The 15377-nt window shown below is 36.1% G+C and overlaps 1 protein-coding gene across 5 annotated transcripts in view; it reads left to right on the plus strand.

The window, feature by feature from the left end:
- Positions 1-15377, plus strand: part of RANBP17 (RAN binding protein 17) — a 255244-nt gene that overhangs the window by 10473 nt on the left and 229394 nt on the right. For 4 of the 5 annotated variants that reach the window (XM_081035898.1, XM_081035899.1, XM_081035900.1 and 1 more), the window contains exons 3-6: positions 776-866; positions 6460-6626; positions 9927-9992; positions 14593-14697. In XM_081035898.1, coding sequence (XP_080892024.1) covers positions 776-866; positions 6460-6626; positions 9927-9992; positions 14593-14697 — 429 coding nt within the window. The remainder of the gene's footprint in view (positions 1-775; positions 867-6459; positions 6627-9926; positions 9993-14592; positions 14698-15377) is intronic. The other variant, XM_081035902.1, reaches the window with a different exon arrangement.

Raw genomic sequence — 15377 nt, forward strand, 5'->3', positions numbered from 1 at the left:
CTGTAAATGAGGGAGTATGCCTCTGTTCTCACAAACTTTATTTATGGACACTGAAATTTGGATTTCATATATTTTTCACATGTCATGAAATATTGTTTTGATCTTTTTCCCCGATGTTTAAAACAGTCAACATCTTTCATAGTGCATGGCCTTTCAGAAACAGGCAGGATTTGGTCCATGGGTCTTAGTTTGCTGACCTCTGGTCTAGAGAAAAAAGAAAGGAGTATCTTTACAAGAAATTGCTGAGGGTGTAGTGAATAGTAAACTGAATTTTGAAGAATTGAATACACTATTAAGACAACTGGTAGCCAGAGAGAACACAGTCGAACATGGATCTGAAGCAGTGGGGAGGTCCGTGGGAAAGATAGTGAAAGGAACTGAGAGAAGGCCATTGTGGTCAGAGGACAGAGAAGAGTGGAAACAGAGGAACGTGAAGAGATAGTCAGAGGCCAGAACGTGCAGGACTGTGTAGACAGGGTAAGAGTGTTTATTTGAACTTGCTCATAATCTTTTTTCTCTCTATTGCTTGCTATTGTTTGAAGAGGCTGCCTACACTTTCCTTGACTATTGAACTGTTATGAGGGAGTGTGTGTGTGTGTGTGTGTGTGTGTGTGTGTGTGTGTGTGTGTGTGTGATTTTTATCCATTATAAATCTACCAGTTTGGAAAACCAGTAAAATTCCCATTTATTGCTTAGGAAAAGTTCCTATCACAGTGTTTTAATTACTTTAAATTCATTTGTGATGATAATAAATGAAACTTATTATTCTTTGCAGACATCCTATGCTCAGCTCCTTGCAGCAACATGTCTTTCAAAACTTGTTAGCCGAGTCAGTCCTTTGCCAATTGAACAGAGGATAGATATCAGTAAGTGATTTATTATGCTTTTATCAAATTGTATTTTAAAAACAATTTTTCCCTTTTAAATATGCTGAACTGTTAATAGGCATGCAAGTTACTTGATTCTGTAAAGATGGGTGGTCGTATCTCCTTTACCCACCTTGGGATGAACAATGATGTGTTCTACAACAATGTGTAACCAAAAAAGCACTTGTTTAGATTAATAATAAATAATAACTAGCATTTTATTGTGTGTACTATTAACTAAGATTTGTACTTTCTCATTTTATCCGCCAAACGTATAACTATCGTTATCCTCCTTTCATACAGGAGGAAATTAGATTTGATAGGCTCTGTAACATGCCCAAGATCACCCAGCTAGGAAGTGGAGCTGTGATCTAAAGCCACACACAGTCTTTGGAGTCCAGGCTCTTTGCCATTGTCTCAAGTTCATATATGAGAGTAAAAAAGTCAATTCTCCAGTATGTCTCAGGATGCTATAACACAATTATCCGAGGTGCATGTAAAATCAGCAGATTCCTACATATTAGGAAGATACTGTGTGTATGGGTGAAGAGTGCTGAAACTAAGTGTAATTGGAAAGCTGATTCTACAAAGTAGCAATATATTTTTCAGAAGTAATGTATTTTAAGTTTGTGTGAGTGTGTGAAAGTTTGCTTTTCATATGGACAGATCCTAATAATTAAGGTATGGGATTTTTTTTGTTAACCTTTTTTCATATTAGAAATAGACTATTGACTAATTTCTGCTTTCCAGTCTCAAAGTTCACATGATTCATATTTGCATATCAGAAACATTAAAATGTGTGATGGGTCTTTCAGCTCAGTGTTTGAATGGTCAGCTCACACAGTGATGTGTCATTTGCCTCACGTTTGACTGACGTGTCCCTAAGCACCCACAGTCAGAGGTACTCCTGGAGGAGGACTTAACCATCCACTCATGGACTTGTGTGCTTAAGAAAGCAAAGGAGACAGTTACAGTTTCAAAAATAAGTATTCAGACATTTTAAACCTAAGTCATAAGACACTGTGATTTTGTTTATTTGACTAACTTTTATACAGACTAACTTTTTAGAGCAGTTTTAGGTTCACAGCAAACTGAGCAAAAAATACAGGGTTCCCATAGACCTCTTGCCCCAAGACGTATATATCTAGCCTCCCCCATTATTAGCATTCTGCATCAGAGTGCTACAGTTTTTACAGTTGACAAACCTATATTGATACATCATTATTACCCAAAGTCCACAGTTTATGTTAAGGTTCCTTGGTATTGTGTGTTCTGTGGGTTTGGATAAATGTGTAATGTCACATATCCACATTGTAATATTATGCAGAACAGTTTCATTGCCCTAAAAATCCTCTGCGTTCTACCCATTCATCCCTTGCTCTCCTCTTACCCCAGCAACCACTGATCTTTTTACTGTTTCCACATTTTTCCCTTTTCCAGAATGTCATATAGCTGGAATTGTACAATGTAGAACCTTTTCAGATTGGCTTCTTTTACTTAGTAATATGCATTTAAGGTTCCTTCATGTCTTTTCATGGCTTGGCAGCTCATTTAATTTTTTCAGCACTGAGTGATATGCCATTGTCTGAATATAGCACAGTTTATCCATTCACCTACAGAAGAACATCTTCATTGCTTTAAGTTTTGGCAATAATTGGTAAAACTGCAATAAAGCATGTTTTTGTGTGGACATGTTTCCAACTCATTTGGGTAAATATCAAGGAGAGTGACTGTGGATCACGTGGTAAGAGTATGTTTACATTTGTAAGAAATTGCCATACTGTCTTCCAGAGTGGCTGTACCGTTTTGCATTCTCAGCAGCAATGAATGAGAGTTTTCATTGCTCCACATCCTTGCCAGCATTTGGTGTTTTCAGTGTTTTGGATTTAGGCCATTTTAATAGGTGTGTGGTCCTAGGTAGTATCTTATTATTCTTTTAATTTACAGTTCCCTAATGACATGTGATGTTGGACATCTTTTCACATGCTCATCTGCCATCTATACATTTTCTTTGATGAGGTGTCTCTTTAGGTTTTTTGCCAATTTTTAAATCAGGTTGTTAATTTTCTTATTGTTGAGTTTTAAGGGTTTTTGTATATTTCAGGTAACAGTTCTTTATCAAATAAGCCTTTTGCAAAGATATTCTCCCAGTCTGTGGCCTGTCTTCTCATTCTCTTGATGTCTCTCTAAAAAGATTTTATTAGGGAAGGGGAACAGGACTTTATTGGGGAACAGTGTGTACTTCCAGGACTTTTTTTCCAAGTCAAGTTGTTGTCCTTTCAGTCTTAGTTGTGGAGGGCGCAGCTCAGCTCCAGGTCCAGTTGCCGTTGCTAGTTGCAGGGGGCGCAGCCCACCGTCCCTTGCGGGAGTCCAACTGGCAACCTTGTGGTTGAGAGGACGCACTCCAACCAACTGAGCCATCCGGGAGCTCAGCGGCAGCTCAGCTCAAGGTGCCGTGTTCTATCTTAGTTGCAGGGACAGAGCCCACCATCCCTTGCGGGACTCGAGGAATTGAACTGGCAACCTTGTGGTTGAGAGCCCACTGGCCCATTGGGAATCTAACTGGCAGCCTTTGCAGTTAGGAGCTCTAACCACCTGAGCCACCGGGCCGGCCCTCTTGATGTCTCTTAAAGAGCAGAAGTTTTTCATTTTAATGAAGTCCAGCTTATCAGATTGTGCCTTTGTGTGTAAAAAGTCCTTGCCAAACCCGAGGTCATCTAGGTTTTTTCCCTATGTTATCTCCTAGGAGTTTTGCATTTTACTTTTAGATCTGGGATCCATTTTGAGGTAATTTTTGTGAAGAGTATAAGGCTTGTGTCTAGACGCAGTCTTTTGCATGTGGTTGTCCATTTGTTCTGGCACCATTGTTGAAAAGACTGTCTTTACTCTGTTTTATTGCCTTTGCTCCTCTGTCAAAGATCAGTTGACTCTATTTATGTGGGTCTATTTCTGGGCTCTATTATGTACTACTGATCTGTTCTTTCACCAGTACCACACTGTTTTGATCCCTGTAGCTTTCTAATAATTCTTAAAGTTGGGTAGTGTCCGACCTCCAACTTTGTTTTTCTCCTTCAGTGTTCTTTTGGCTATTCTGGGTCTTTTGCCTCTCTATGTAAATTTTGGAATCTGCTTGTCAATATCCACAAAGGGACTTGCTGGGATTTTAATTAGGATTACATTGAATCTGTAGATCAATTTGGGAAGAACTGACATCTTGATAATATTGAGACTTTCTATCCAGGGTCGTGGAATATTTCCCTATGTATTTAGTTTTTTCTTGATTTTTCGTGTGTTTTTTTCTCGTTTGTTTGTTTTCAGTTCTTCCTAGGTTTTTCGTAGATGTTCTTTATCAGGTTGAAGAAGTTCCCTTGTTTTCCTAGTTTGCTGAGAGTTTTTATCGTGAAGGGGTGTTGGATTTTTTTAAGTGCTTTTTCTGTATCTGTTGATATGACCATGTGACTTTTCTTCTTTAGCCTATTGATGAAATGGAGTACGTTAATAGATTTTCAAATGTTGAACCAACCTTGCACAGCTATTTCGTGACACCTCTCTCAAAGACATTTTCGTGCCAGCGTACTTGCAGCCAGATAGGTATTCGCTGGGAAGCACTTTTAATTTCTAACATGCTTCATAAAGGCTAAATTTTGTTGTTACTGTCATACAGGCATTGACACTGAAAGAGCCTCTAGTACATAGCTTTCCAGCTTTCTATTAACTTTTGTCTGCGAGTTTTCCAGCTGATTTATTTCATTCTCCCATGTGTCTTCCTGAACATTTTGTTTTCTTCTTGCTGTGGCTCTTCCCTTTGTGTTGGGCTGGTGATGATGAGATTGCTGTTGTTTTTCTTGTTCATTATTATTGGCGCTTACTAAACTGGAACAATATTTAAGTCATGCAAAAGATAACAGGAGAATATTTTATGTAAAACATTCAACTAAAATAACAGAAATATAATCTATTAAACTTTTTTCTGCCTTCGATAATACACTTATTAGCCAGTACCTTTGTTCAGGTCTTCTGGGAAGGTGTGCTTATTGGCAAACTTAAATGTGAAACTTGATTTGGTCTTCTGTTTGGTGGTTTTATTATTTTGAGATTATCCTCCTAGTGGTTACCACTGCCCACATATGGATTCCCTGCATCCCCTCCAGATTAAAAAATTCAAAATACTACAAATGAAAATTATTGAAGTAAATAAACTAGGTTTTCTTTTATGTTTGGGAAGCAGAATCATCTTCTTAAGTTTTGTTATTAAAATAAAAGATTACATGTAATGAAGCTTAGGAGAACCATATTGCTATAATCCATAGGAGTAACCTCTTTCAGATTTATCTTAATGCGAGGAAAGTTGTGCTTTTAAAAAAAACACATATTTTATTTTATTTGTATAACTATATAATTTTAATGTTAATAAAAACTATGGTTGAAAGATGCTAGTCATAAGAACTTTTTTTTTTCATATGAAGAATCTCAGTAACTGTTGAAAGTGTTCTTGGATTTTGAACTTGATTCCATTAAAGCTATTTTTAGTTAAATATTGAGGTGTTTACCTTTTCTTTACTTATTTCTCACATGACATGCTGGCCTTTGCAAAGGACCAGAGTAGAGATGGAATCTTTTCCTTTCAAAAAAAGTTACTCTTGTATTTTTCTGATAAACTTTGTGGCATAATTGTCACCTGACCTCAATTACTTAGTCCACTGGGAAGCTCATAGTTGAACTCACTACCCACTTTGAATGATTTTGGCGTGTTTATTCCAAGCTTTACTCGTGCTATTTGTACTTTCTTTTGCTTGCATACTTACCTTCATCATACTGTACTATTTGTGTTTTTAATGCCACTTCAACAGCATCGTGTACAGTTAGTTTTGCCATAACATGACACATACATCCCTAAAAGTGAACGTGCGATTCAGTGTTACATGTAAAACCACAGGACTCATGAGAGAAATGGGATTTATGGAAATGAAATTCAAACACCTTGTCAGTGACACATTAAATAAAAGAGAAATCTAACAAGTGTAGTAAGAGTATTAGACGTTAAATGGTTAAGAAATTCATAACTAGTAGAATAAATATGGCATTTTATCTTGAATAAGACCTGAAGTTTGCTTGTAGAAGTGACTTCAGAACGGCAGCATGTGTGGTTATTATGAGGTGGTAGAAGGAAGGTGACCTGAAATATGATGAGAAATTACACCACCAGATAAACACGGGTGAGGCTGACGACACAGGAGGCGAACTGAGAGCTTGAGATGTTTGAGGTGTGTGCACTTGGTGTCTGGCTGGGGTCACTGGCCTGCTTGCCGTTTCCTGTATTCTCTTAGCGTTTTTTTCCTACAAGAAATCATGCAAAAACAAAAGTGACATTTGCATTATGCTCACATCAGCCCCTAATAGATCAATTAAGTTGGAGCAGATTTGCTTTTTCAAATATGTGTTATAGCAAAGCTAACTATATAAATAAGTACACATCTTAAAGAAAGGTGTTAGCTTTTTAAAGTCAAAGAATGTGTCATCACCCCCTGTTTTTCTTCACATGATTCACATGTTAACTGGAAAGTTCAAATGATCACAGAATGTTTTCTTACAGGGAACTACATTCTTAATTATGTGGCCTCACAACTCAAGCTGGCTCCCTTTGTCATCCAAGCTCTAATTCAAGTCATTGCTAAAATCACTAAGTTGGGGTGGTTTGAGGTTCAGAAAGACCAGTTTGTCTTCAGAGAAATTATTACTGATGTGAAGAAATTTCTTCAGGTAAGAAGGCACCTTTACATTATTGGAATACCACTAGTTACTTTTTGGGTTTAGAAAACTGCTTTTCTTAGAGCTGTTTGTTTTGTGGCTACCAGTACCATATTATTTATGATTTATTATTAATCCTCTGGGTCCTTTATTTTTTATTGCCAGTAAATGAGATCATGTCATTATATAACTTCCAGACTAGAAGAATGCAAATTATGTTTTCTAATTTTGAAAATATATTTTCTGTCATTTCTAATGTGTCTATGTACTGCATATATACAAAATTTTATGTAATGTTTTCACGTAGTATTGTCTAAAGCTCAGTAGATCTCTGCGAAGTGGGTTTCATTTTGTAAATGAGAAAACTGAGGCATAGTAAAGTTAAGTAATTTTCGTGAAGTTGCACAGTGACCTAATAAAGCATAGAGCTAGCAAGCATTTCAACAAATTTTTTAACTTAAGGTATATATATATGTATATATATATATATATATATATGTATATATATATATATATATGCTTAAGTTTTATATTATACCACGTTGACTGTTAGTTTCTAAAGAATGTTTTCAACCTAAAGTTGTAGTATATACTCATTTAACTTACATAAATTCAAGTATTTGGACTGCAAAACAAAGAAAAACAGCAAGAGGACACTAATTGAAATTGTGCCATGTGTCCACCTGCCAGTCCACGCGGTATTACATGTCCTGAAGGGGGATATGGGAAACCCCCCTCTGCCATTTCCTGTTCCTGTGTGCCTCTTCGGGTGACCATCATGCTCTGATCAGTATGATTCAGATGTTTAAAGATACATATGTTTTCATACAAACATCACCCCGACTTGCAAGAAACGTACTTTAGCTGGTGCTTTGCTGAAGAAGCAGTGATCTGTTCCAGTTCTCAAGGAAAAGCTGGCAGTTTGGATTAATTGAGAGATGGTTCGGTAGGTCCGGTTTATTGGCAATTAGAGGCAATTTAGACTTTCTGAGACTTTATTTCTTATATCGTAACTTAAAAATTTAATCCCTGTGTAAGATATAACTCAATCATATAGTGGAACATTGGCGTCCTCAGAAAATGAAATACTAGTCTATGCTGCTTCTCTTTTATTCATATTGTAAAGCCGTGATTAACAAATACAGCAGTTTCTTAAATAACAGTATTTTGTTATAATGTTGATGGGATGCTGTAGGAATGTAATTCTTGTTTATACCAATGAGTATATGGTAAAATTGATTTTAATATAAGTCATTTCTCCTAAAGTCGCAGAACCTGCCGAGATTGTTAAGGGAGGCCTTACTGTATTTGGTCATCGAAAACTTCAAGGGAATGAGTGTGTTTGTAGCCCTGAGGAGATCTGCCCTGGGGCAGAGGGATAGTTTATTCAGAGACAGATGAGTTTCTCAGTTACCTTTGTACTTGTAATTTTAGCGAACATAATAGCAGTCCTCTCATAATTTACTCAAATTGCACACAGCTCATCAAGAATCATAAGCATAGACAGGAATAGGCTTCGAAGTTTTGTTTTGTTTTTTTTGAGTCAAGGCTGAAGACTCAATGAATTAAATCATTGTTGCTGGCTAATATTTTCAAGCTTCTTTTTCAGTGGCTGGTAAGTTGAGCTTAAGTTGGGCCCTAGTGTGCTTTTGTCAGTTTTAGAAGACCAGAAGAAACAGAAAATGTTTTATCTTCAATGTTTATTATAGCATCACAAAAAAAGCACTTGTTTTCTGGGTATATGACATAACCTCACCTTGATTCATGAGAAAGACAATAGACTTTAATGTGCTAATACTCTAAAATAGTACTGTATCGTTCCTTTGGGTATTAGCAGCTTCTGTGAATTTTGTACTAAAAATTCTTTCAAGTTTGTTAAATCTTTAATGGCCTGAAGTTTTGTACATTTTCTTTCCTATGTTATTGCAGCCTTATTGCTGCCACACTCCAAACATTTATGTGCTTCCTTTCCACATACGTACCCAGGAGAACCTACCATTGTCTAGGGCAGTGCTATTCCAATTGCTGGTCCACAGTGAAATAAGGAGTTTATGTCAGAATATAAACACATTTGGTGCTTCCTTTATCAGTAAAGGTTTGCTATGGAAAAAAAAAATGCTGGCTGAATTTAACTGTGTCCTTCGTGACTTAGCTGTTTTATATTCTGGTGTGCAAACTTTTATCTCGTCATGAACCGGCACCAAACCATTCTTGGATTAGAACTGAGTTTGCAGACTGCCAGCAGATTCAAGGACCAGCAGCTGCTCAGGTAACCGCGCCTTGAGGAGCCTTGGCCCGGTAGACACGGAGGATGGATGGTGCAGTCATAGGAAATCTGTAACCCCGTGCAAGTGGGGCCAACTGTCCTGACAGGCTACAAAGAATGAAAATGCAGAAATTATGGGACGCTTCTTTCCTTATATTTTTGTTCTGAGATCATTTGAATTTATTTACACTTGGTAACCCAGTGAAATTCTGTGATAGTTAGGAAATGACCAACATAAAATTAAAACTTGAAAAGTGTCATCTGTATTAATGCTATTTTTTATGATTACACCATAATTGGATGTTACATTTATTATTTTCGTACTTCCAGTCTGATTTTGCAGTGAGGTAATTTGTTAGTAATATGCACATAAAATCTGAATTTTGATTTGAAGGAAGTTTTTGAGATTAAATTGGAAGCTAATTAAATTAAAAACAGTATAGAGGCTATGAAACTGCGTAACATATTGATAGTCATGTATTTACCCCAGTGCACTTTAGATGCCTTTATTATGGAAACATAATAAATGCATACACAGGCATTATTAAATAATATTAAAAGGGCCTGAGTGATCTTATCTGATATTAGATAAAGGAGTTGAACTTAGTTCCTAAGCTATTTATTAATTATTTATTGAATACAGCTATTTCAGTAGCCTTCAAGCAAATTTATAAAGTTAAAAAGTATTTTTTGCACATTCATATACATGGTCTTACGGAAAGTATTAAACTGAACTCTTATATTTTGTGGTTTAGTTTATTATAAGACCTAGGTGCAGCAAATGTTTTGAGGGGTGTCATGCAGTTCTAAGATAGGTGAGCTGTTATCCCACATTGTATACCTGTATGCCTACATTTATCCTTCAAAAAATGAACTTGAAATTATTTTTATTTGTGGACCTGATAGTGATTTTTCTACATGTTTTAAAAGCTATATTAGTAAGAAAATGTGATGTTTCAGTATTACTTGTAAATGTTACCTGGTTTACACATTAAGAACCAATCACACGTCTCCACTGAAACTAAACCTGGTTATTTTCTCCAAAGGGTACTGTGGAACACTGCATAATAGGAGTAATGATCCTTTCAGAATTGACTCAGGAAATGAACCTGGTAAGCCTTTTCATCTAATGGTGACATGAAGTTTGCTAAGTAATGCTGTTTCTTTGATGTAAAATCTTTTTTATGTGGCATAAAACTCTGAGTAGTTGTCTTTTTGTGTGTGTCTAGTGTTGCAACTCTTTCATTGTTATTGAAAATAACAGCAATAGCATAAAGTACTACAAACCACAGGGAATTAGACATGGTCCTGGCTCCTTGGCAAATGGATAATTGTCCTTTTATCTTCTGTGCATATAGTAATACACTAACCATAAGAAATAAATTATATGCCGAAGAGAAACCAACCTTTATTTGCTTACAAATGGAGGAGGAACAGTTTGGTGAATTGCTTCTCAACAGTGGGTGCACAGCAGGACTCACCAAAGATTGGACCCCTTGGCACTTTGCCACTTGCTAGCATGAATTTTCACCCTGTACAAGGGGCGTTTTCAGAAACTACGCCTCCCTCCAACGGTGCCTTTATGAGCTCAGCAGCTGAGCGCATCATCACCTGCTCCTATTCACGTTTGTGCTTGATATGGTTCTAAGCAAAACAAAAGCAGAGGTTGGGTTCTATATGGTATAATAAAGGGGAATGTAGTGTCTATATTTAAAAACTGCCATCTTCCACGGTCTGTGTGTGTGCATACATGTATGTGTATGTATACACATACACACGTAGGGAGAACTTGCATTCCGAGGACCACCTGCCAACTTCCTTTAGAATGATAGTATAGTTCCTGTGTGAAAAAAGAAAACAAAAAATCACCCCAAATTACTATTTCCTACTTGTGTTCAATCGGGAATTAGAAAATATTGAAGAGAATGGTACAATAACCCATGTATCCATTATTCAGCTTGTACAACCATCAGCTTTTTGCTAATCTTAAAACTATAATTTTTTTCATTTCCTGCTTCATAGCATAAGGGTTTGCTGTCTGTAGATTGTTACTGAAATAAGACTAGGTAATATGGAGTTATAATAAAAGTGTGATTCAGAGAGCAACCAACTTGTTTTTACTTTTAATTACCTATCTTGAACTTGTAGAAAACTTGGACTACAATATAAAGAAGTTCTTTTTTCAACCATTTGATACTAACTTGCTGACATGATCCTAGAATACTTTAGTGTGTTTCTTACATGCAAGGACATTTGCCTATGTAACCACAATACAACTATTAAAATAAAAAAATTAAATGGCGCATTACTGTTATCCTCATACTGTATTCAAGTTTCACCATTTGTTCCAGAAAGCAATGAGTTTAGAATAGTGCATCTCATTTATTTGGCATGTTTTATTAGTCTTCATCAACCTGGAAAAATTGTACAATCTCTCCGTCACTTTCATGACCTTGACACTTGAGAAGATTACAGGCTAGTTGTTTTGTAAAATGTCCCTCAATTTGGGATTATCTGATGTTTCTTCATTATTAGATTCAGATTATGCGTATTTGTTAGAAATATCTTGGGAATGATAACTGGTCTTCTCATTGCCTCCTATCAGGAAGCACATGATTTGATTTGTTGCATTATTAATGAAGTTCACTTTGCTCAATTAAGATTGTCTCTACCAGGTTTCTCCAACTGTAGATTTATTCTTTCCCCTTTGTAAATAATAAGAATTTTGTGGGGAGGTACTTTAAGACTGAAATATCTCACTCCTCATCAAACTTCTCAGTTTCTTCATTTATTTATTTATATCAGTATGGATTCCTGTGTTGTCACACAGCAGCCTAGCAGACTGCCCCCGCCCCCTGTGTCTTTCCTTAAGAAAAGAAGAGTCTGTGAGACGGTGCATCTCTGGGACTGTATGTTTCTCTCTATTTAGTCTCCAAAAGAGGGTTTGCGTCCAATGACGAGTAAGATCCCCCACGCCTGGGGGGAAACGCGGAACCCCATGGAGACCCCCATGAGCTGCCTTAGAAAGATTTGGGAAGAGGCCTTGTGTCCCCTTCCCCCGGCCTGAGCAAAGCGGCTGCTGACTCTGGCTTTCCCTTCTCACTTAATTGGGAGAAAAGTCTTGAGAGTGATACGATTAAGCTCTCTCTGCTCAGCTCTGTGAAATAATTTCAACATGTGATATATGTCTCTTAAAAGAGTTACATACCTCACCTCAAGGACTTTCTGCTTCGGCTGTTTGACAATCAACATAATTGGTTTGGGTTGTTTCTATAATGTGATAAGTGAGTCTCACAGACCGTGCCCAAAACACTGCTACTCCCTTGTATACTTATCAATAAAAGCCTCCAGTCGGCTTTGTTCTGGGCTCCAGTCTTTCAGAACTGTGAGACCCCTGGCCTTCTGAGATTTAAACTGCATTAAGTCTCTGTATGTTTCTTTCTTAAAAACTTAACCCAAAGCCGCCCCTTCTTGTACCCTCACTGCCCATGTTGCGACATTCCTGGTTTTCCTATTTTATTGAATAGGTTACGGTTTGTTGCTGACATTATATTTTGATGCTCCAATATTCCCAGATTTGGCCAGTAGGAGCCCTTTTAAGCTAACTTCTGTGTCCATTTGATACTTACTTACCATTCTTTGAACATTTTCTTACTTTCTGGTACAAGATGTTCCAGGCTTGTCTTCTGTAGAACTAAGTGGCTTTTGAAAAAAGCTTCAAGGTGTGAAGTGTGATTTTGGGTTTGTATGGCAAAAAATGTATGGCTTCTGGAGATATTTCGCTCAGTCTAATTTTATGGCATTTATAATTAAACTAGAATTTCTTAAGTACTTATTAGCCAGGCAGTAGGGAGATGTAAATGCATGATGAATATCGAATACTATAGCTGTCAGATATGATCCAGGTAAATTTGTGTAGCATCAATTACAGGAAGATCTTTTAAGAAAAAGATCTAAACTTCAGGTTTCCTAAAATTTAGGAGTATTATATGTTATCCTGCTTTTTTAGAAGCCACGTCTACTGCTCCTGGAATATATTCAATATATAATCATCAAGAAGTAAAATGTGTTTTGCCTGCATGGTAGAGGCATAGGTATGCAGTAGAAAATGTGCAGTTCCTCTTCTCAGAAAATTGGGGATCTAAATGAGTAACCCAAGTGAAATACACATGTCGGTTTTGAAGATAACTCTGAAATAAGACCTGGATTAGCATTTTAGCTCTGTTGCTTACTACTTGGTGCACACTTCCTAACATCTTTAAACTTGTATTTCACTGTGTGTAAAGTGAGAATGAAACCTTCCATGAAACTTACTAAGATGAGGCAAACTGTTAGCACACAGCCTACTTTGTACAAATGCTCCTTCATGTTCCAGACGTGGTAATGAGAGGTTGGTCTAAGATAGTGTGTCTACAAACTTTAAGTTTTTCATATGTAAAGAGAGGATAATATATATTTCAGAGGTTAATTTGGAGGATTCAGTGAAATAATGTGAAGAGTATTTCATAAATTGCTATTATAGTGGTGTATACTATTATTAATTTGTATTAAGGAGAAATTTTTTTTATATATTGAGGGAAGTATTATAGGAGAGACAAACAGAAGTTTGATTTGAAAGAAGGGAGGAATGCTGGAAATGCTAATGCAAATCTTACATATTGGATACAGATTCCAGGGACTGGTTTCTATAATCACTTTGAATTTCTGTTATGTTTCATGATTCTATAACTAAGTGGCACTTAAGTGTAGTCTAAATTGTATGATGGAGCCTAGGAAGTGTAAAATAATCAATTTCGAGCTCACTACTTTTTTCAAATTTATAAACAATAGTAAGGAAAATGCTGTATTATATTCCAAATAGCAAAAGGAATGCTATAGGAACTGTAGTCCATGGGTGTCAATGATTGGGTATCATACTTCAGCTGTGTTTGCTGTTTCCTATTGATAAGTGAGAATATGAATGGTATTAATAGTGTAGTTTTGACCATGTTATATTTTAGAGGCTCAAGAACTAGCCTTGGTAAATTTATTCTTAAAAATTATTTGTCATTAAAAAAAGAAATTATTTGTCGTTAACTAATAAAAATTCAGAGGGAACATACTATTGCTTATGTAATGTCATATTTCTGATTACTTATAATTTCTGCCTCGGTTTCTTTTTAGAATACCAAGGATATATGAAACCAGTGACATATCTGGTGTATATAGAAATATCAGTTTCATATAGAAGAAATTTTGTGTAACTTATTCAGTGTGCTGATTCACAGAAAGTTAGAATTTGAAGATTATGTTAGAGATTTCTCATTTTACAGGAGGAATCCAGAGGCCAGGGAAATTGTTAGTTGCCTAATGTGAAATACGGTGCATAGTTCAGGAATTGATAGTCTTAGTATCTACCTATTATTTTATAATATGTGTTTATATTTCCTCTGAAAGTACAGCCAATTCTGGGTTTTAGTTTGGGGATCAGCATAGTTCCTAGAAAGAACACGGAGTTGAAACAATCCAGACACTTGTGTTTTAACCATGGCTATACCATTAATTGTTTGAGTAACCTTAAGCAAATCAGTTGTCCCAGTAGATTTTCAAAGTCCTTTTAGCGCTATACTTTATGGTTCTTTAATGATTATTTCCATCCCTTTTCTTACTTAGTCAGATTTTGCTGTGCTGTTTGGTAAGTCTGGTTAAATAAATTCATCTTGATCTTTTTAGGTCGATTATTCTAGACCTTCTGCAAAACACAGGAAAATAGCTACCTCATTTCGTGATACTTCTCTCAAAGACATTTTAGTGCTAGCATGCTCTCTTCTAAAAGAGGTAAGTTATTTACTAAATCAATATTTAGGAAATTTTAAGTTTTAAAAGAATTTCAAATAAATCCTCCTCCCTTCGTTCCTCCACCTTTCGAAGAGTTGTAGTGGACAAGCTTAAGTACTGTAGATTTGCACAAATTTGTAAGAAGTTCCAAAAAATTCACTGAGGATATAATAAAGTAAAATCCAAAAGGAATTTAGTAACTTGTCTTTAAGTAGTAGTTTCATTGCCTTTCTGCTGTAGATTTATTGCAGAAGCTAATTAAGATTTAGTTTCTTCATTGCCTTGCCCACATTTTAATGGGGTGTAGATGAACAATAAAATGCAGTACATTTTCCTAATTCATCAGCTATCAATATTTATTCATAATTGAGCCAAGATGATTGACTTTAATAGTTTCTTTGCAAAAGACTATTTCCTCATTCGCTACTTCGTGCTCTGTTGATCATTAGGGATGGGGATAGTACGATTTACAATTATAATTATATTGTGTTCTTATGTAATGTAGGGTCTCTATCATGCTGCTCAAGCTTGTTAATTGGTGTGATACAGCATTTCCCAAAGTATGTTTCACTAGTCACTATTTTTATTTATTTCAATTCTATCGTGTAGTAATATGGTATTTTTCACATTTGTCCAGACTGAAAGACCCTCTATTATTTAAAAAATTTTCTTTTAGTTTG

The sequence above is a fragment of the Rhinolophus hipposideros genome, assembly GCF_964194185.1.
Source record: "Rhinolophus hipposideros genome assembly, chromosome: 23".
Lineage (NCBI taxonomy): Eukaryota > Metazoa > Chordata > Mammalia > Chiroptera > Rhinolophidae > Rhinolophus > Rhinolophus hipposideros.